This window comes from Mandrillus leucophaeus, unplaced genomic scaffold (assembly GCF_000951045.1).
Source record: "Mandrillus leucophaeus isolate KB7577 unplaced genomic scaffold, Mleu.le_1.0 Scaffold86, whole genome shotgun sequence".
Taxonomy (NCBI): domain Eukaryota; kingdom Metazoa; phylum Chordata; class Mammalia; order Primates; family Cercopithecidae; genus Mandrillus; species Mandrillus leucophaeus.
The window spans coordinates 1481279-1500489 of record NW_012109363.1 but is presented as its reverse complement, the minus strand read 5'-3'; the positions used below and the strand labels follow the sequence as shown (position 1 = coordinate 1500489).

The following is a 19211-nucleotide window of genomic DNA, read 5'->3' as shown; positions in this document are numbered from 1 at the left end:
GCCAATGCAAGAGAATCACTTGAGGCCAGAAGTTCAAGACCAGCCTAGGCAACATAGCAAAATCCCGTCTCCACAAAAATTTTTAAAAAATTAGCCAGGCATAATGGCATATGCCTATAGTCCCAGCTATGCAGGAGGCTGAGACAGGAGTACTGCTTGAGCCTAGAAGGTCAAGGCTGCAGTGAGCCATGATGCCACCACTGCATTCCAGCCTGGGCAACAGAGCAAAACTCTGTCTCAAAAAAAAAAAACAAAAAAAAAAATTGCTCAGTACTGTCAAGGCTCCACAGCTAGTATCAGAGTTCGTATCTTACCTGTCTCTGCTCATGCCTGTAAACTGCATTCTTCTAGCCCTGCTCCAGAAAACTAGGCTGACACCAGAGTACAGACTTTCAAGGGCCCCGGCAAGGCTCCTTCACACCAAAGCAAATTTTCCACCTGCAGTCCCACCATGAGCCTTTCCGTTCCTTTCGCTAACTAAGACTTTGGTTCCTGCAAACTTGCAAATCCCTTGGGACAGGCAGCACTTTAAACGCTCATCAAGCATTTGTGCACTAGTGGGAGTGAATTTTGAATTTTTTTCTTATGAGTAGCTTTTGCTAGATCCTAAGGAAAGTAATGATAAAAATATTGGGTTCCTGGATGGAGAAAAGAGTCTGTTGAAAAGAGGAAGAAAGATTGTAGGATGGGAGGCGGGGGCACCAATGGTGGATTTTACATCACAGTTTTGTGGAAGATTCTAGATGCTAGGATCATAAAGTAAGGAAAAGAGCATTTTTTCCTGCTTCTGGATTTTACAGTTGAAATGGGGAAGGTAAGCGATCTCTATGCAAGGAGTCTGTTTTCGTGCCTGGAGAGCCAGAGCTAAGCAGACTCTCTAACTCTCTCTGGCCTCATCCCTGCTGTCCAAAAGGCCCATCATAGTCAGCACGTAGATTTCTATCTGGCTGTTGTTTATCTCCACCACCAGGGCCCATGTCTGTTTGAATCACCAGGGTATCCCCAGAACCTGGCAGAATGCATCGCACTTAATAGGTGCTCAATACATGTCCGTAGGAATGAGTGTTGTTGAAATTTGAAACAAAAAGATCTGAACCAGGACTCTGGATTCTAGCCTTGCATTGCCACCAGAATGTCCTGCGTCCTTAGGGAAGTTACTCCTGCCTCTAGGCTTCGGGCTCCTCATTTGTAACGTGAATGCTGTTTTGTCATTCCAGGGCTATGTTGAATTAATCTAAATCCAAACGTGGAATGCTAAGGTTGATGGGCTTAGAATACTCTCATCAGGTCAGCGTTGCTGGAAGGCAGTGGTGGGAATAGCGTGGCTTTGACAGTTTCTGCAGATATGTACTCCCTGACCCTCAAGGGCTCTTGGGGACAGGATTCCCGGGGAGCAGCCAGGAAGACTTCTTTCTTAGGTCAGGGCTTTCATTTATCAGCAAATGCCTTCCAGGAGAATGATGGTTACGAATACAGGCTGTGGAGCCAGGCTGCCTGGGTTCCATTCCCACTGTGCTCAACCCTACCCCTCATCAATGGGGTGACCTTGGCCAGGGTACATAACCTGGTTCCCAGTGACCTCCTCAGTACTATCGTCTGATAGTCACACCTGCCTTGGAGATGAGTTCGGAGAACTCCATTCTTGTAAAGCACACGGTGAGGGCTCTATGAAAGGGAGTTAGCGGTTTTGACTTCTCAGAGCACGAAGCCTGAAGCTGGTCCCTGACAGCTGCAGCTCTGGCCAGGGAGAGCAGGAAGGACTGGCCTCTAGCTTAGTCTCCTTTGCCTCTCGATGTCGTTTACTTCCCATTCTATGCCCATAAGAGACCAATCATGAGGCTCCGTTTTACAAATAGTGAAGTCTAGGCACCAGAAGAAAGTACTAGACTTTATCTTCCGCAACAAGTGCAACCCCAGGTTCAGAACTCACCCATTTGGTTTCAGTGTTGCTGGCTCTCGAGAGAGTTGATATCCAGTCAGGAGTGGAGAGAGCCTGGCCTGAGTCAGTAGTCATAGTGTCTGTGTTTGATGCATCCCAATCACAAAGCACAAGTGCATGATTGTTCCTGACTCACCCTGGGCCCAGCAGGGGCAGGGGGTCCTGAGTGGAGGGCAGGGTAGGAGGGGAGGTGCCCTGCATGGACCTGGAAACTAGGAAAAGGCAGAGACAGCCCCCAACTCCAGACCCACCCAATCCTCTGCACCCTGCTGCCTCCCTGAATGGAGTCAAGTCATGTTCTAAGCACCGTGACCACCTCCAGCCTGGGGTGAGGAGGGCACGCAGCGAGTGCCTTGCTCCAGGCTGGGAAGAGCAGATCCACGGTCTGCTGGCACCTGCCTGGCTGGCCCCTCTGGGAGGGGAGCCTTCCTCCGTAAATCAAACACTTAATTAACTTGGGAACACAGGAATATCGTGTCAGGAGCGATCTGTCAGTGCTTGTGTGAACCGGACCGTGTTGTTTTCTGCGGACTGGGGCTGGGTGTGGAGAGAGTTTCAGGAGGCTGGAAGGTTTTTTCCACCGTGTTGTCATTTCTCCAATAATTGAGTTATCTCTCTCGTTGCAGGTGGAGAGAGACTTTGAAAGGGAGTATGGAAAACTTCAGCAGTGAGTGTCAACCCCAGAAAGATGAGGTGGGAGGTAGGGAGGGACAAGGGCCCCCTGCCAGGTCTCACTTGTCTGCCCAGTGCCCTTCCCTGGGCTGCCCCTCTGCCCCGTGAGTACCCTGGAAGCTGAGGGCAATTCGGGTCACCAGACTACCAGAACTGTTCCCCAGCAATGGCCACGCAAGAGTCGTTCACTCGTAGCTTTTGGGTGTGGTGGCACTTCTGTCAGTGGGAAAAGTCCCCACGGAGAAGATCCCCTTCTCCTCGTCCATGGCAGGCCCTCCAGAGCACCTGGACTTCGCTCAGGTAGGGGGAAGGAAGGAGACCCCAAGCAGCGTGTCCCCTGCCTTGCAGGCTGGAAGAGCAGACCCGGAAGCTGCAGAAAGACATGAAGAAGAGCACCGACGCTGACCTGGGTAGGTGACTTTCCACCCGCACCACTGGCTTGGTAAGGTGGGGCAGAGGTGGGCACCCTCCTCCCTCAGGCCTCCAAGGGCTCTGATGTCACTGCACTCAGAGGACATGTGCCCAGTGTCCTGAGAAGCAGCCTGAGGGCAGTCACCCCTCACCAGTCAGATCCCACTTCGCACAGAGCTCACACCGCCCCACTGTGGATGTGGGTGTTGGGGCAAGACTCTCCTGGGACTCCAGTCAGGGCAGTACTGCAGCTGGTGGAAGCTTCTGCCATCAGATGCCTCCACTGCTTTATAATCCTGGCCGCCGGCTCAGGCTGTCCAGAGGGAAAGGGAAGCACGTTCCCTCCTGCAGAAACAAAACTCCCTGTCCTGCTGGGACGGGCGCTCCAGTGGCAACAAGAATGGAAGCTGTTGTGTGTTTAAACAGCTTGGGTTAAAGTGTAAGGCCAAAAATACCCCAGATAGTTCTGTCATGATAAAGGGCACTGGGAGGCCCGTGGGAAGTGAGGGCCAGCAGGTGCTGGGAAACAGCCAGGGCCCTTGGGGAGCTTTCTTGGCTGGGGAGTTCTTGTTTGAAACAAGGAGGAACTAGGCCCAGGAGCCTAGAGACACAGGCAGGTCTGGAATAAAGGAGTGTCCAGAGCCCCTGCCACAGGCCATGTCCCAGGAAGGAGGCGACGAGCAACCGGGAGAGATGGAGACTATTCCTTGAGGTTCTTTCTCCAAGGCCTTGACTTTCCCACCCTAGAGCAGCGAGCACTTGACCAAAGGTTGATCAATAGCTTCAGCACTCCCTGCACAACTCTGGACAGCCGACTTAGCTCTACCTCAATTCCCTCACCTGAGAAGCACAGGTAGTGCCAGTCCGAGTGGCATAGGTTCATGTTGAAGATAAAGTCGGATGAGCAACGTAAAGCGCTGAGAACAGAGCCTGGCGAGGGTCAGCTCTTGGGGCGTCCGCTCCTGTCATCACTGTCATCGTTGTGGGCAGCAAGGCTCCCTGACTGGGTGGACCTCTGCAGCTCCTTCCCTGGGTCCGTTGGGAGGGCTGTGTCCATATACCACACTGGGACGGGGACCTGAAAGAGACTTGGGTATGGCCAGGACTGCCCACTTCCTCTCACTCAGCAGATACTGACTGAGAACCCACATGTACCAGGCACTCTCAGCACTAGAGACTCAACAGCAAGACAAGTTGGGCGCTTATGTTCTAGGAGGAAGCCCTGCAAGAGGTCCACAAGCGGACCGGTATTATAATGACATGTCATGGCGTGTTGGGTCAAGAAAAATAAGGAGGTAAAGAGTGACAGGCCTCCCTCAAGGGAGGCCTTCCTGGGGAAGTGTTCTCTGGGCAGAGTCCTGAAGGAATGAGTAACCCACACAAGTAGAGCCAAGGGAAGAGGGCCTGAAACACAGACAGCAAGCGCGGAGGCCCAAAGGCCGTGCACACTGACCAGAGATGCAGGAGAGGCAGCAGGAGAGTGGAGAAGCCATCTTCAGTCCCCTCGGCCACTCCAGCTGCTGAATAATGCCCTGTTACGGCTGTGAAGAAATTTCACCTACCTGAGCTCTTCTGACCTTGAGATTGGCGGGGCACGTGACACACCCATTTTATAAACGGGCATGTCCATTTGATAAAGGAGGAAGAGTTCAGCTCCTCTTCTCCAAGTCCAGGGCCCTGTCTCCCCAGCGAAGGCTGCCCATGTCCCACTCTTTCCTTTGCCCACCCCCACCGCCAAACTGGAAGGCGACTGAAACAGCCCCTGCTCCAGAACCCTGGCCCATCCACTCTTGGCTTGGCTGTCTGTGAGCCTAGTGCGAATGGCAGCATCACTGTCTCCTGACACCATTCAAAGGGCCACAGGGCAGTGGGCACCTAAGGGTGGGATTTGAGGACCAGCCTGCTCCTACTTGGTACGGCAGTTACGAGGAAAATGCTTGAAATGTCCCTAATAGAGGCAGTGAGTTGAATTTGTTCCCATTTTATGCCAGCTCCTGAGCCTCAGCCAGTTACTGATGTGCAAACACACCTTTCCTACAAAGCACTGTCACAAAAGGAAGACATTCCTTCCCTGGCAGCCGCCGTCACCGCCGCCGCCACCACCACCATGCCCTGGTGAGCCCTGACTACCGGTGCAGGGACTGGGGCCGTCTTGGTCTGTGCCGTGAATTCTCATGCCAGTGCTAATTCCTGGGCCGTGGGCTGGTCTGAACATGCACCTTGCTCCTGGCCTCTAGCATTGCCAAACTATGTGTGCCACAAGCCAAGGACCGGATTTGGAAGTTTGTCTGCAGTTGTTTGTTTTGTAGTTATTTCAGGTCTGAGTTACTTGGGTCACATTTTTCTTGATCGGTCCCCACTGCCTTTCCAGTTCAGGAGCCGCTGTGACCCGTTGCTTCCTCTCCTTCCTGCTTCTGCAGACAGCTGCACTGTCAGAGCATAAATGAAGCCAGGGTGTGCTGTGTTCACAGTGGCTTGCTCCGGAGCCAAGGAGGGCATCAGGGGTCTGTGACGCACTGTCTGTGGCTATGGAAAGCTTAGTTTTCCAGCAGAGAAACCAGAGTTTGATGGGTGACTGCAGAAGCCTAACATTGCTATCCTCAGGAATGGATGTGGGCAGAGATAGTGCCTCTGAAGAGCCACGGTGCTGGTCATGGGGCTGAGGCGAGTCTGACGGCCACGTCAGTCTCACATACGGGGCATCAGCATTGTGGGCGGGCTTGCTGTGCTGCAGGCCGCCGGGCCCCACCTCCAGCCTCCAACTAACTCATGGGCTGGGCGAGACCTGAAGATGTGTGTCCCTGGAGTTCCCAGGTGACGTTGAGGCCCACCCTGAGCACCACTGATCTGGACAGTTGAGGGGAATGGAAGGATGCCTTTCCTGAGCGTGGAATTTCCTAAGCTCCCCAGCAAGGTGGAAAATCCCGAGTTATTCTAAAAAAGATGACCTTTCTTTCAGAAACTCCTATTACTTTCAGAGTGCTCTGGTGAACCTGTGACTCTTACATTCCAGAGGCTGCATCAGGACTCTAGAGACCCAGGTGGGGTCCAAGACCCTCACTTTCTCTAAGGTTCAAAGACCACCAGCCTCCTGGTGTGGGCCAAGCGGACTGTGCCCCTCTCCCAGACCCTATAGGAAACAATGAGAGGTATGGGCTGGAGCAGGGGCCACAGGTCCAGAGGGGCATGGAGACCTGCTGTTCCTTATTTTTGTTGAGGGGGAACGGAGTCTTGCTAGGTCATCCAGGCTGGTCTCGAACTCCTGGGCTCAAGGGATCCTCCTGCTTCAGCTTCCCAAAGCACGGGGATTACAGGCATGAGCCGCCACGCCCAGCCAAGGTCATGGTGTTCTTAGTGTCATCTACCCCAGCTCTGCTCTGCACACATGAAGCGGGGGCATCACTGGGTGGAGATTCCAGACCCAGTTCTGCCCAGGGCTGGCCACTGAGCCCACTCAGTTCCTTGACTTCCTGACAATGCAAGAGCTTTAGGAAAGAAAGTAGAAAAGGGGGTGGGCTGGGCGCAGTGGCTCACGCCTGTAATCCCAGCACTTTGGGAGGCCAAGGCAGGTAGATCACCTGAGGTCGGGAGTTTGAGACCAACCTGGCCAACATGGTGAAACCCCGTCTCTACTAAAAATATAAAAATTAGGTGGGCATAGTGGCAGGCACCTGTAATCCCAGCTACTTGGGAGGCTGAGGCAGGAGAATCACTTGAAGCCAGGAGGTGGAGGATGCAGTGAGCCGAGATCATGCCATTGCGCTCCAGCCTGGGCCACAAGAGCGAAATTCCGTCTCAAAAAAAAAAAAGGGAAAGTGGGAAGAACGTCTCCTTGCTCCTCTGGCTTTTTGGGTTGTTTTCCTCATATTTTTTTTTAAGAAATAGCAGAAGGTATTTTTTGGAAACATTTCCAGCTTTATCCAGAATTTTATTATGCTGTATGTGATCATTTCATAATCAAATCAAGTTACACATAATGTTTGTTCCTAAACCTACAGGGTCACTCCACAGAATTTCAGAGGTGTTTTTCCCTCCGTTGCTTCAACATTTCTGGAAAGTTTACATTTCCAGCCTTCTCCCACAGTTTGCCCTTTTGCTGGGTGACTGTAGCACTCTCCCAGATTCCAGAAAGCCCCCAGGAGGATGCTCCTGGCCGGCTAGTCCGCTCAGCACTGCTTTGCTGGCTGGTGAAGGGGCCTGGAGGAGGCAGACCCTTCCCTGGGGAGCGCAAGGTCAGGGGTCGGATTCATACCATGGAGTGCTAGGCGAGGCCACATCTGTAATTAACTGGGAGGCGGACCTTATGTCATGGGTCCTAAGACACTTTTTCCACAGTTAACGTCTCTGAAATGAAAGGACTGAAAGTGTAGCCTGGTTTGATTGACAACAGTTTTTTCTCTCTTAGTAGTTTATACAATAAATGACTTACGATGAAGAGCATCTTAAATTCAGTATCATGCATATGGTAAGAAATGCATTTGCAATGTGTCTTCCCCCCTGAGACCTGCCCCAGACACACGCTGACACTGGTACAGACAGCATCAGGCCAGCATGGCCCTTCTCCAGGCCCGCCTCCTGCCCCTCTAGAATTTTGTTTCTAGAATCTAGAAATAATGGAGGCCTGAAAACATGTTCAGGACCAGGAGCTCCAAAGCTGCCAGCAGGTCTCCAGCCCGCCTCTGAGCCGCCTGTGACTCCCAGGCTTCCCATCTGCCCAGCAGGGAATGTCAACAGAGGAGGGAGGAGCACAGAGGGGTGGGTGGCACATTCGTAGGGATCGGGTACCAGGGTGCCTTGAAAAACGTCAGTGGACGCCTGATGGACAGAGCTTGATGGACCTGTCCACTGGCTTCCTCCAGGCCAGATCACCATAAGGAGAGCAGTGAACAGGGAAGCAGCTGCCCAGGGTCAAGGGTCAGGGCCCAGCTGGCATGTTCAGCCATTTGACCTTGGAGGCATCACAAACCCTTTTGCACCTGATCTGCCTCCTCTCTAAAATGGAACCAAAATACATTTCCGCTAGACATCCCCTGGGTTGTTTGAGCCCTAAATGAGAGTGCTTGGGACTCTTATTTAGTAGTGGTAGAACCCCAAGATGGGGACCTGCTGGCAGCTTTGGAGCTCTTTGTCCCGTACAAGTTCCCAGGTTTCCATTATTTACAAACAAAATTCTGGAGGAGCAGGAAGAGACCCTGAAGGAGGGCCCTGCTGTCCCAGTGCCGCCTGTACCAGCTGCAGAGTGTGTCTGGGTGAGTCTCGGGGGGAAAACACAGTTTCCAGTGTATCTCTTCCTACTGGATGTCGAGGAAACCAGGGGTTGACAAGCTACAGCTGCTGGCCTAATCTGACCCAGTTTTGTCAATAAAGTTTTATTGAAACAGCCACATCCATTTTTTTATGTGCCGTCGCTGGCAGTTTTCACAGCACACGGCAGAGTTGAGAAGTTGCAACAGAAATCGTGCAGCCCTCAAAGCCTGAAATATTTACTGTTGGGCCCTTTGTAGTAAAAGCATGTGTAAACTGGAATACTGTTATTCTTGTCCCTCTGGGAGTCCCAAACCAAGTGTCACATCCAAACTACCTGGAGAGGTGGTTTTAAATGCATATTCTTGGGTATCAGGTTTACTGAATTAGAATCTTCGGAGCCAGAAACATATTTTATAGCCTCCCACCCAGATGGTCCTTTTCTAACCCAGGATTTGGAGAACAGGTAAAGCTGCTCAAAAGAATTGTCCAGAGCAGTGTTAGGGTCGGGAATGAGCATTAAAGCATGGGGATCAGCAGCTTGTGGCTGTGTGGTACTTTGCCATTCTGACGGCCGTGGCTGTGGGAAGAGGTCTTCAGGGTGCAGGCCCCTGGCATACGAGGACGGGGTCCTGGAGAGAAGGCCGTGAAACCTGCCCCTTCGTAGAAGGCTCACTGAACTTTGGCTTCTCACAGCCATGTCAAAATCTGCCGTGAAGATATCCTTGGACTTACTCTCCAACCCCCTCTGCGAGCAAGACCAGGACCTTCTGAGCATGGTGACGGCCCTGGACACGGCCATGAAGCGGATGGACGCCTTCAACCAGGAAAAGGTGACTAGGTCTTGGTCTGGTGTGGGCAAACATGACTTCCACCCCTGGTGTGGGCCTCTGGGTGGACTGTGCGGGGAGGCCCGAGTGCGTTCCGTCTGCCCTCGGGGTTCTAAGCCCTCTGGCCTCGTGTGCTGCAATGTGCTGCAAGCCCACAGGGTTCTTTCCAGACTGTTCTGCCTCAGCTCTACCTGATTCCTGAGGCTCCACAAGCTCGGGTCACCGACGGCAGTCCTGTTCGCCCCAGCCCCTGAGCCTTCTGTGGCCACCCACCTGGCCATCCACCCTGAGCAAGGCCAGGCCCAGGACAAGGACAGCACCCTGTGGCCCTTCAGACTTCCTAGCCCAGCGGTAGTTAGGGGCCCTGCCTGTCGTCCTCCCCTCCCTACCGGTTTTAATGTCTTTGGGTTTTTCTTTGACAGGTGAACCAGATCCAGAAGACTGTGATCGAGCCCTTAAAAAAGTGAGTAAATGTCACCTGAGAGCCTCGGGGCACTTATGGGAGAGGCAGGTCAACAACCACTTGGAAACTGAACAGGATTTCTAGCTGCCTGTCCCCAGATTCCCATGGGGCCTGACGGGAAACTGAGTGGGGACGTCAGCTCTGTGACCTGTGGCCTAAGCATCCATGCTCCTGGGGGCTCCAGAGCACCCGCATGGCCCAGGTGAGCTCAGGGGACCCCTGCCACCGCCCCCCCGCCACCCCACCCAGCAACCGCCGCTGCTCTGGTGGTCATTTGACTGCTTCCTCCTGATTGAGAGCCACTGGGCCGGGGCTTGCTGAATGGAGCTAGCAGAGATCTTGGCCAGCCCTCAGTGGACATGAGCAAGGCCTTTCATCTTGCCCCGCTGGATTGGGAGAGCAGCTGCCTGCAGCACTCAGCTTTGGAAATGTGGGGGTGGCCGCACACGGGGAGGGGCGCGGCAGCGGGGTCTGGCCCGGGAAGGTCCCCTAGCTTGTGACCTGCTGGGGTCAGGAATGCTTCTGTGAGACTCATCTTCTGTTGGGCAGGCCCTGGTCAGCGATCAGACAGGCGTATTCCCTCGGTCCCCAGGGCGGGGAACAGGCAGAGCCGTGCCTTGAAGCCCGGAATCACTTCATCTTCCCTGGCCTCTCACGAGCAGGCTGTGACCTAGAAAGCTCGTGCTCGCCCAGCTGCACTTTGTTGCCTCTTCTGCGGTGGTCCCGGGCAGTGACTTGCCAGGGCCGGGTAATGAGGCTCTGCCTGATGATCACTGGCCTGGCCCAGGGCCCAGAGGGCAATGAGGGGAGCAGTTTTTGATCCTGCAGCCCCTGGTTGGGATTGCTGAGCTGTTCGTTGACTCTGCAGACCTGAAGTTTGGGGTTAAGAAAAGGCCCCCAGACCCTAGCAAGCTCTTGTTTCTACGCCAGGACCATGGAGGCTCAGAGAAGGCAGGGAGGGAAGGGACTGTGCCTCCCACTCCGGCCCTGGCCCCCCAGCCTCCCCAGAGTGGGCATCCACCACCCCCTGCCTACTGGTAACGGTGCAGCCCCAAGCCACATGGTTGCATAGGGAGCTGGGGTGCAGAGAGAGCTCCGTGGCTATGGATTTTGGTCCTGGGCTTCAGGATAGACTGTTCAGGGCTGGTTGGGAAGGACGCAGGCTGAGCAGACCCTGCCCACAGAGGGCTCTTCTGTGCCAGGGCCACACAGGTCCCAGAGACGGACACAGAGGCTGCTACAGGCACCCATGGCTGGCAGAGTGAGGCAGGGACTCAGAGAACTGGGGAACTGACTCCCACTTCAATTTCAGTATCAACAAGGCGCCCTTGAAATCTGATTCCTGGCTTCTGAAGCCCAAATGGAGAGAAACCCCGGCCACTTCCCACCACCCTGGTGGCCCACCACCTGCCAGGAAGGTGGGGGCGTGGCAGAGGGGGCGCACATCTCCGCAGCAGATCCGCTGACCTCTGCATGAGCCCTCAGGCCTGCCTGGCTGGCTTCTCCCTGCGTCCCCACAGCTGACATATGATCTCCCCCAACCACATAAAACTGCGCAGCCTACAGCCTCCTCCCATTGGCTTCCTCTTGCCAGAAGAGAAGCTCCCAGGGACCCCAGCACCGGAAACAGGAAACTCCAGCTTTCCTGTCCTCTGATGAAGATCATGGCCACATGGCCACCCCACCGCCCCCGGCCTCCCTGCAGGGGCTCGGCCTCTAATCCCCAGTCTCTGGGCCGCATTCACATGTCGGATGGGGATGCTTTCAATTTCCCTTTCCTGGTGGGTGGAAGCTCCCGGCTGCGTGGGCACAGACCAAGGCATGGCAGGCATTCCCCACCAGTGCTGGCTGCGCCCAGCCCACCTCCCAGCCGGCCTCGCTCCCTTTCCCTCTCCTGCTCCTCTTCGCCCCTCCCATCCCCAGGGGAGTGAGTTTGATATTGAGCCTTAGGACAGACAAGAACTGGGCAGTGATCATGGGTAATTCTTTGATCACTGGCCTGGGCCTAGCCTGGCCCCCTTCCTTGAGGATAAATGTAAAACAGACTTCAGTGGCTTACAGTCTAGTGGAAAGCCACGGCGTGTTCTCGGGTCAGCGGCCAGGCGTGGCGCAGGACCATGGAGCGGGGCGTGCTGAGTGGGCTGTCGCACCTCCCCCCGGCAGGCCTCAGAGGCTGTTTCCTCCCATGTGGAAGGAGAGAGCCAAACTGACTTCTCAGAATGGGACAGTCAGCGCCTAGGAGCGGGAGAGGTTTTGGTGGGCTGAGGTGGGCAGGGAGAGAGGAGGGGTGAAGTGCGCTGGGACAGCAGAGTGGAGCCTGGGTCCTGGCTTCACGCCTGGGGAGAGGCCCCCCCGCCCCCAATGTGGTTGGGTAGAGTCAGCAGGGCCTCTGTGGGGTCCCAGGGGCATATCTGGGAGGGGCTGCCACAGGGGCCCAGCCTGTGCATGTCTCCACTTCCCCTGCCAGCACCCTGAGCCCTGACCTGAGATCCCACACAGCACCATCGCACGTCCACTGTCCACCCCGAGGCTTTGGCAAAGTCTGTTCTGTTGCTAAGAAGTAGAAAACAGGGAGATGGGGCCTCAATGGGTCAGTGACCAGGGCAGATGTGACAGAGTCCTGGTCCCCCCACTCTTCAGCCACCTCGGCACAAGCTGCGCCCCGCCCTGACTGATGAGTCCCCCTGAATGTAGAAGGGTGTGACACTTGTCCCTACCCCTAGGGAATCCCAATCCCAGGACCCAACCTCCCCCCCACCGCAGTGGTAATTTATCAGCAGTCACCTCCAGTGGCCTGAGCAGGCAGAGCCTCTTGGTGACTGAGGGGTGCTGTCATGGGAAACAGGTTTTCATGGTGAAGACGTGCTCTTCCCACAGGGGTAGGAACAAGACAGATGAGGCCCTGTCCCCTGGAGCTTGTGCGAAAGCGGACAATGCAGGTGGCCTGCAGCCACGTCTCCTGCAGAGGCAGGTGGTCTTGGTTCCAGGGGGCTGGCAGGAGCCCATGCAGCCAGGTGGCTACCTGGAGATACCACCACCCCATCCCCCGAGAAGCTCTGTAACCCAGCCTCCCTCACCCCTGCTCGGCACTCCCCTGTAGTCAGTGCTCCTGGTGGCTCTGACTCTGGCCCAGGAAATAATAAGCCCCAGCCGACAGCTGTGGGAAGGAGGCTATGAGAGTGCCGCAGGAGATGTGGGGGGTCAGGCTGCTGGAGCAACGAGCATGCGGCTCCTCCCATCCTGCCTGTGGAAGGCGCCTTGCGCACACATGGCTTGACACTGTGATGCCCTCCTTCCTGAGGATGTGAGCTCAGGATGGTGGGATTGAGGCCAGGGCCAGAGAGCTCTCCACCTGCTGCCTCCTGCCTGCCTCTCATCCATGGCCTGTCCCAGTGCCTGCACCCACCCGGCAGCTCCCAGTCACCCACAAGGCCCAGGCACTGGGACCATCCAAGCAGCAGGTGGCTTCTAACACAAGGAAAGGGCGAGGACCGGGGTGGCTGCCGGTGGTCCCTTGGCCATTTGGGGTGGTGGGAGAGGCGGCCTGGTAACTTCTCAGGCCCAGCTGCACCTGCTGCCAGAGCACGTGCCTCTCAGCTGCCCAGGAAGGGGGCGGGGCTCCCCAGCAGCTGCAGCTCCACCACGCAGCTGCCCTGGGCAAAAGCATCAAGCCTAGCTCCTCCCAGCGGTCTCACTCCAGCCCACGCCATGGGTGACCATGCGTCCTGGTGGTGTCTGCTTCCCACCCTCAGTTCCGTAGTGCTGAGGGGCCTGCGTTCTCTGCACAGTGCTGGGAGGCCCATGGCTTCTGCCCAGCAAGTCGGTCAGATGCTGGTTTGATTACTGTCTAAGGGCACGGGTGAGGATTCAGGGTGCTTTGGTGGCTTCACCCACTTAGCACCTTGTTATACAGGGAGTTAGTTACGGACACTGTTGAGGTAGAGGATTCACGTTAGTAGCCTGTCTTGGGGATAAGCCCTTTGTTTCATCAAAATCTGCCCCTGGGTCTGTGACTTAGTTTGGGGCATTTAATGCTTTGGTAAAGTTTATATCCACTTATTCTCTGGCAAAACTGTTACCTCAAATGGACACCTGATTTGTGAGGCTTTTTAAAACCAGGCCGGCCGCAATGGCTTATGCCTGTAATCCCAGCACTTTGGGAGGCCGAGGCGGGTGGATCACTCAAGGTCAGGAGTTGAAGACCAGCCTGGCCAACATGGTGAAACCCCGTCTCTCCTAAAAATACAAAAATTAGCTGGGCATAGTGGCGCACGCCTATAATCCCAGCTCCTTGGGAGGCTGAGGCATGAGAATCACTGGAACCCGGGAGGCAGAGGCTGCAGTGAGCAGAGATCACACCACTGCACTCCGGCCTGGGTGAGAGAGCAAGACTCTGTCTCTAAACCAGATTCTTGGTCATGCCCTTTGAGAGGCAGATCTGGGAAGTCCTGCTCCGTGTGGTGCCTGAGCTCCTGGAACCTGACAGTGAGTCTCTGAGCGCCTGTGAGAGGCTGACCCAAGCTTCAGTGACTGCCTCCTGCCCTCGTCTTTCCTCCTCTCTGGGTTCCCATAAAAACCTCCAGGAGGAACCAACTCTTCTGGTCCTGGGTCACCTCCGAATGGCCACAGAGTCACGAGCTCCCTGAGCTGCACAGCCAGATCCCGGGCACTCAGGGTCTCTGGCTTGCCTGGTAGACGCCCCCTGCCATCGTGCCGAGGGCCAGCCCTCTAGCAGCAGCAGCAGCGAGAGCCTTAGGAGAGCACTGCTCTGGTCACTAGAGGCCACGTGGGTCCCAAAGATGAGGCCCGTGTGGACCTGCAGCACCACGACATCCACCGCTGCTCTCTCTGGGGCCCCTCTTCTGAGTCTCCCATGCGGTCCCTTCTAGTCACGGTGGGGTAGTAGGAGGTCCTCGGGCCATTTTCCTGAAGCAGCTGGTTGGCACTTTGGCTGTTCCAGTGGCAGAACCATAGGATTTCTGCTGCTTTCGTGTTGCCAAGGAGCCCTTGAAGGAGAAGATGCCCTGGGCCAGGACGGAGTTCAGATTTCAGTTCTGCCACCTGCCGGTGGCACTGTGAGGGCTGGAAAGGGTGCCAGACAGAGAACATGGACACCTGTGTTGTCTTCTAGACCTTTTCTGCCCAATGGTGACCTTGGATGAGTCATAGGTCATCTCTCTGTCCTCAGTTTCCCTCCTTTTTAAAAGTGAGGTCTTGGCCAGATGACTTCAAGGCACCTTCCCACAATCCTCTAGTCCATTGTGTGTTAAAGCTCACAGGAGGTGGGGGTCAGGGCACCTTTCATTCCTGGGCCACCCTGTGCTGCCGGACTCCTGGGACCTGGCCCACAGCCCCGCCCCCTCTCATTTGCCCTCACCCCACGACATTGTCCGCTTTCGCACAAGCTCCGGGGCACAGGGCCTCATCTGTCTTGTTCACGGTGAACTCCCCAAGACCTAGAGCAGGGTCTGGCACTTAGTAGGTGCTCAGGGCACATTTATGGAAAAGTGAGTGCTGACCAGGCTGCCCCTCCAAGAGCGGGCCCATCTCCAGCCAGCTTGTCCCACAGGTTCGGCAGCGTCTTCCCGAGCCTCAACATGGCGGTGAAGCGGCGGGAACAGGCCTTGCAGGACTACAGGAGGCTGCAGGCCAAGGTGGAGAAGTATGAGGAAAAGGAGAAGACGGGGCCAGTGCTGGCCAAGCTCCACCAGGTACCAGGGGAGACAGGCGGGCAGGGGCTGGACAGATGGGCCACTGTGGTCACCTGTGGTAAGTCCCTCCCTTCACCTGGGAACACCAGGACCAAGACACCAGCCGTCCCCACCCCACCCATCCCATATCCCACACCCAGCAGTGAGACAGAGCTTTGACAGCCAGGGTCTTGTTCCCTAGGCGCGAGAGGAGCTGCGGCCTGTGCGGGAGGACTTCGAGGCCAAGAACAGGCAGCTGCTGGAGGAGATGCCGCGCTTCTACGGCAGCCGCCTCGACTACTTCCAGCCCAGCTTTGAGTCCCTCATCCGAGCACAGGTGAGGCTCAGGCGCTCTTCCTCTGGGTGGACATAGCTCATGCCACTCCCTGTTACCCACGCTGGAAGGGTGGCTTAGCCATTCTCCACAAAGACAGGGCACCCACCCCAGGCACGGCCCCGAAGGAATTCATTCCAGTACCAGAGTCCCCGGCTGGGCGACTTGGGAACCCTGTCTGCTGCTAGAGTCCTCACGTTGCTCTGGTGAATCCCAGAGCAGGCATGGCCCAAGTTCCCTTTTGTCCGGCAGTTCCTCCCTGGATCTCTCTGCATTTCACTCTAAGTAGCCCCTCTGCCCCGCACCCTCAGGTGTGCAGGTTCTTGACCTGGGGTGGTGCTGAGGAGAAAGGGATCTGGAGAGTGGAGGCCTAGTCTGAGGACTCAGCTCCCCTCCCCTACCCACCCTGAGCCAGTCTTCTTTTTAGCAGGAAACGGCAGGAGTCCTGCCTTGGAGCCACTAGGGAAGGGGTGCCAGAGCCCTGGGGAGAGCCACACTCAGGGCTGCTGCTAGGGCCCTGGGGTGGAAAGGCAGGCCTGGAGGCATGGGGGTGCCACTGGGGGTCAGACACAGACCAGGCCCCAGTGTCCCCTTCCACTCGGGGATGGGAGGACACGGAGTGGCAACACCTGTGGCTCCCACGCTCCTCACCCTCCTCCATCTTCAAGCCTTTAGCAAGGATTGTTCCCCCAACTGGCAAAATAGAAAAGGGTGGGCACCCATGCCAGAAGCGGGTCCCTTCCACACAGGACCCTGTTGATGGCTCGTACTCAGCGACAGCCTCAGTACCCCAACACCCTTAGCAGCCATCTGCGCCAGGTCCCTGAGCCGCAGACTGCGCCACCTGAGTGGGCATTTGGCGCCCTCCAGTGGCCGTTCCCTACCGGCCCCGCAGTGACAGCCACGAAGCCCTGGCCCGCACACCCACCCTGCCGGGCCGAAGTCAGGGTGGCCACCCACCCCAATCAGGACGCCTGAGCAGGGTTCATGCTAGGGCTGGGCCTTGTCAGTGACTCACGTACTTGGGCCTGTGCCATCTGTAGGCAGCATGAGACCTAGAGCCTTCTGCAGGAGGGGTGGGGACTTCTCCCGACACTTGCTCCTGCAGTGAGGGCTCCCTTCAGCCGCCCCATTGGGTTCACGGGAGACCTGGCCCTGCCCCTTCCTTACTGTCACCTAGGTGCTGCCCTACACCCTCCCTCCTGTTGCTCACAGGAGGAAGCCACAGGGTGCCAGGCTCTCGCATGCCCAGGTTGGAGCAGATGGGAGGCCAGGGATGCCCTGTAACCAGGCAGCATTGCTGGGGGCTGTTGACTGCCTCCTGGGCCCCAGCCTCCTCCTCGCCCGCCCGGCTGCCATTAGTCATGGAGAAGTGAGCATCCCCGGTGACTCAGTGCGCAGTGGCTTAGGCAGGGAGGGGCGGGTAGGGCAGCCCACCCCCAGCCCAGAGGTGACAGCAGTGTTGAGACCAGCTCACTTTAGCTCCCCGTCGGCCGGCAGAAATCTCGCCTCAGGAGTGTCAGCCGTGGGTCCCTGCCCCACCTGGCATTTCCCACAAGGTCCCCTTAGTGTCTAGAGCTCCTCCTTGTGTCTAGAGTGCAAAGCGTGGAAGCTTTCAGGAAACTGCATGTGTTCATTGGGTCGTGAGATAGAAACTGAGGCAGAAGTGGCCCCTGTTGTCTGTGGAAAAGCCCCTGGTCCTCAGCCATCTGTGAGAACTGACAGGCCTTCCCATTCCTCCACCTGCCCCACCCTCATCCCTGTATCCCTTCCCACCCCGGTTCTGGTGCCTCCCTAGAGGGACCCTGGCAGTGAACCTGGCCTCTGAGCTGTCCCCTTGGCCACACAGCTTGGGCCATGAGCAAGGGTGGGATGCAAGTTGGGAGGGAATGGAAGGCTAGACGGGCATCCCCTTTCTCACCTGTGCTTCTAAAGCTGGCTTAGGGCTTTGGGAGCCACCAGTCTACCGTACCTTTTTTTTTTTTTTTTTTTTTTTTTTTGAGACGGAGTCTCGCTCTGCCGCCCAGGCTGGAGTGCAGTGGCCAGATCTCAGCTTACTGCAAGCTCCACCTCCTGAGTTCACGCCATTCTCCGGCCTCAGCCTCCCAAGTAGCTGGGACTACAGGCGCCCGCCACCTCGCCCGGCTAGTTTTTTGTATTTTTTAGTAGAGACGGGGTTTCACCGTGTCAGCCAGGATGGTCTCGATCTCCTGACCTCGTGATCCGCCCATCTCGGCCTCCCAAAGTGCTGGGATTACAGGCTTGAGCCACCGCGCCCGGCCCGTACCCTCTTTCTGCCATGGACAAAAGCCCTGGGTTCTCCCCTAGCTTACAAAAAGCAGTAAAACTCGTCATGGTGCCCAACATCCCACAGTTGCCCTAGGAGGCCTATGCCTTCCTGCACCTGCTGCTGGGGAAACCAGGCACCCAAAGCAGGGGCACCTCCACCTGCAGCCACTGAGGCCCTGTTGCTCCCCAGCTCGTTTTGGTTCAGTCTTAGCTAGAGCCTTTCCATGCCCTGCACATTTCCAAAGGCACACTGCTACACAGCTCCAGAGGGGTGAGGGCAGGGGGTAGCAGAGGAGTGTGAGCCTCTCGCCCTCTGAAGCACATGGTTTTCTGGAGCCAGCATGTGCCAACCCACCACCTCCCCCAGGTTGTGTACTACTCGGAAATGCACAAGATCTTTGGAGACCTGACCCAGCAGCTTGACCAGCCAGGCCACTCCGATGAGCAGCGGGAGCGGGAGAACGAGGCCAAACTCAGTGAGCTCCGGGCCCTCTCCATTGTGGCCGATGACTGAATCCCCGTCACTCTTGGACAACTCCTGTGACACGGTCAGCCTCGCTCGTCTTTGCCCTTCTCAGGGCTAACTGCTCCTCTCACAGGCTGGGGACAGAGGTGGCCCTGGTTCACTTGCCGGCCCTTTGCAATGAATGACTCTTCCTGAGCCTGGCACCAGGATCCCTAGACAGGCCGCCGTCTCCCCACTCACAGCCCCAGCAGGTAAGCAGTGTAGACAAACCCTTGGGGCTTTTTTATTTGGAGAACCGTCCAGCATGCATCCTGGCCCATGGCCTGAGCAAGCTGCAGCCCTTCTGAAGCCGTGGGCTTTGTCGGCTCAGTTGGGGGTCTTAGCCCTGCATGCATTGTGGGCATCAGATCTACCTCCAAAAGACCCATCCTGGGGAGCCCTCTGGCCCCTCGTTGCCTTTTCACTTAAAAGCCTCTTTTTTCTGGGAGAGGCCCTGAACCCTGCCCAGGAGAGCTGTTCCTCCACCCTGGCAGGCCCTCAGCCAGCTTCCTAGCAAGACAAAAGCTACCCTCGTGACTTTGGGACCCAAGTCGTTGGGGTTCCCGAGGTCACTGAGAACTGTTACCTCGGGACCTCAAACTGTCAGTGGAACTGTCCCACCACACAGAATGTCCCACAAGAATTCGCATGTCTCAAAGCAAAAACAGTGGGTTTGTGTCTCACCTGAGTATTTGGAATTTTATTTTTTCAAGTAAAGTTTTCAATGAAATGTCCACATGGTATTGTTATAACTTAGGGCGAGCAGGGGAAATTCCTCTTCCAGGGCCTGCTGCCCTCCACTGAGCAGCAGTACCCTCCAGCAGGCAGCCCAGC

At 56.3% G+C, this 19211-nt stretch overlaps 1 protein-coding gene across 3 annotated transcripts in view; it reads left to right on the top strand.

Annotated features, from left to right (window-relative positions):
- BIN3 (bridging integrator 3) overlaps positions 1-19113 on the top strand; it is a 50932-nt gene extending 31819 nt beyond the window's left edge. The window contains exons 3-10 of one of the 3 annotated variants that reach the window (XM_011968806.1): positions 2566-2606; positions 2960-3021; positions 8963-9099; positions 9519-9559; positions 15129-15270; positions 15452-15586; positions 18240-18348; positions 18451-19113. In XM_011968806.1, the coding sequence (XP_011824196.1) occupies positions 2566-2606; positions 2960-3021; positions 8963-9099; positions 9519-9559; positions 15129-15270; positions 15452-15586; positions 18240-18348; positions 18451-18533 (750 nt within the window). In that variant the 3' untranslated portion in view covers positions 18534-19113. Of the gene's footprint in view, positions 1-2565; positions 2607-2959; positions 3022-8962; positions 9100-9518; positions 9560-15128; positions 15271-15451; positions 15587-18239 lie in introns of all 3 variants that reach the window. The other 2 variants (XM_011968807.1, XM_011968808.1) reach the window with 2 other exon arrangements.
- Positions 19114-19211: the final 98 nt, after the last annotated feature.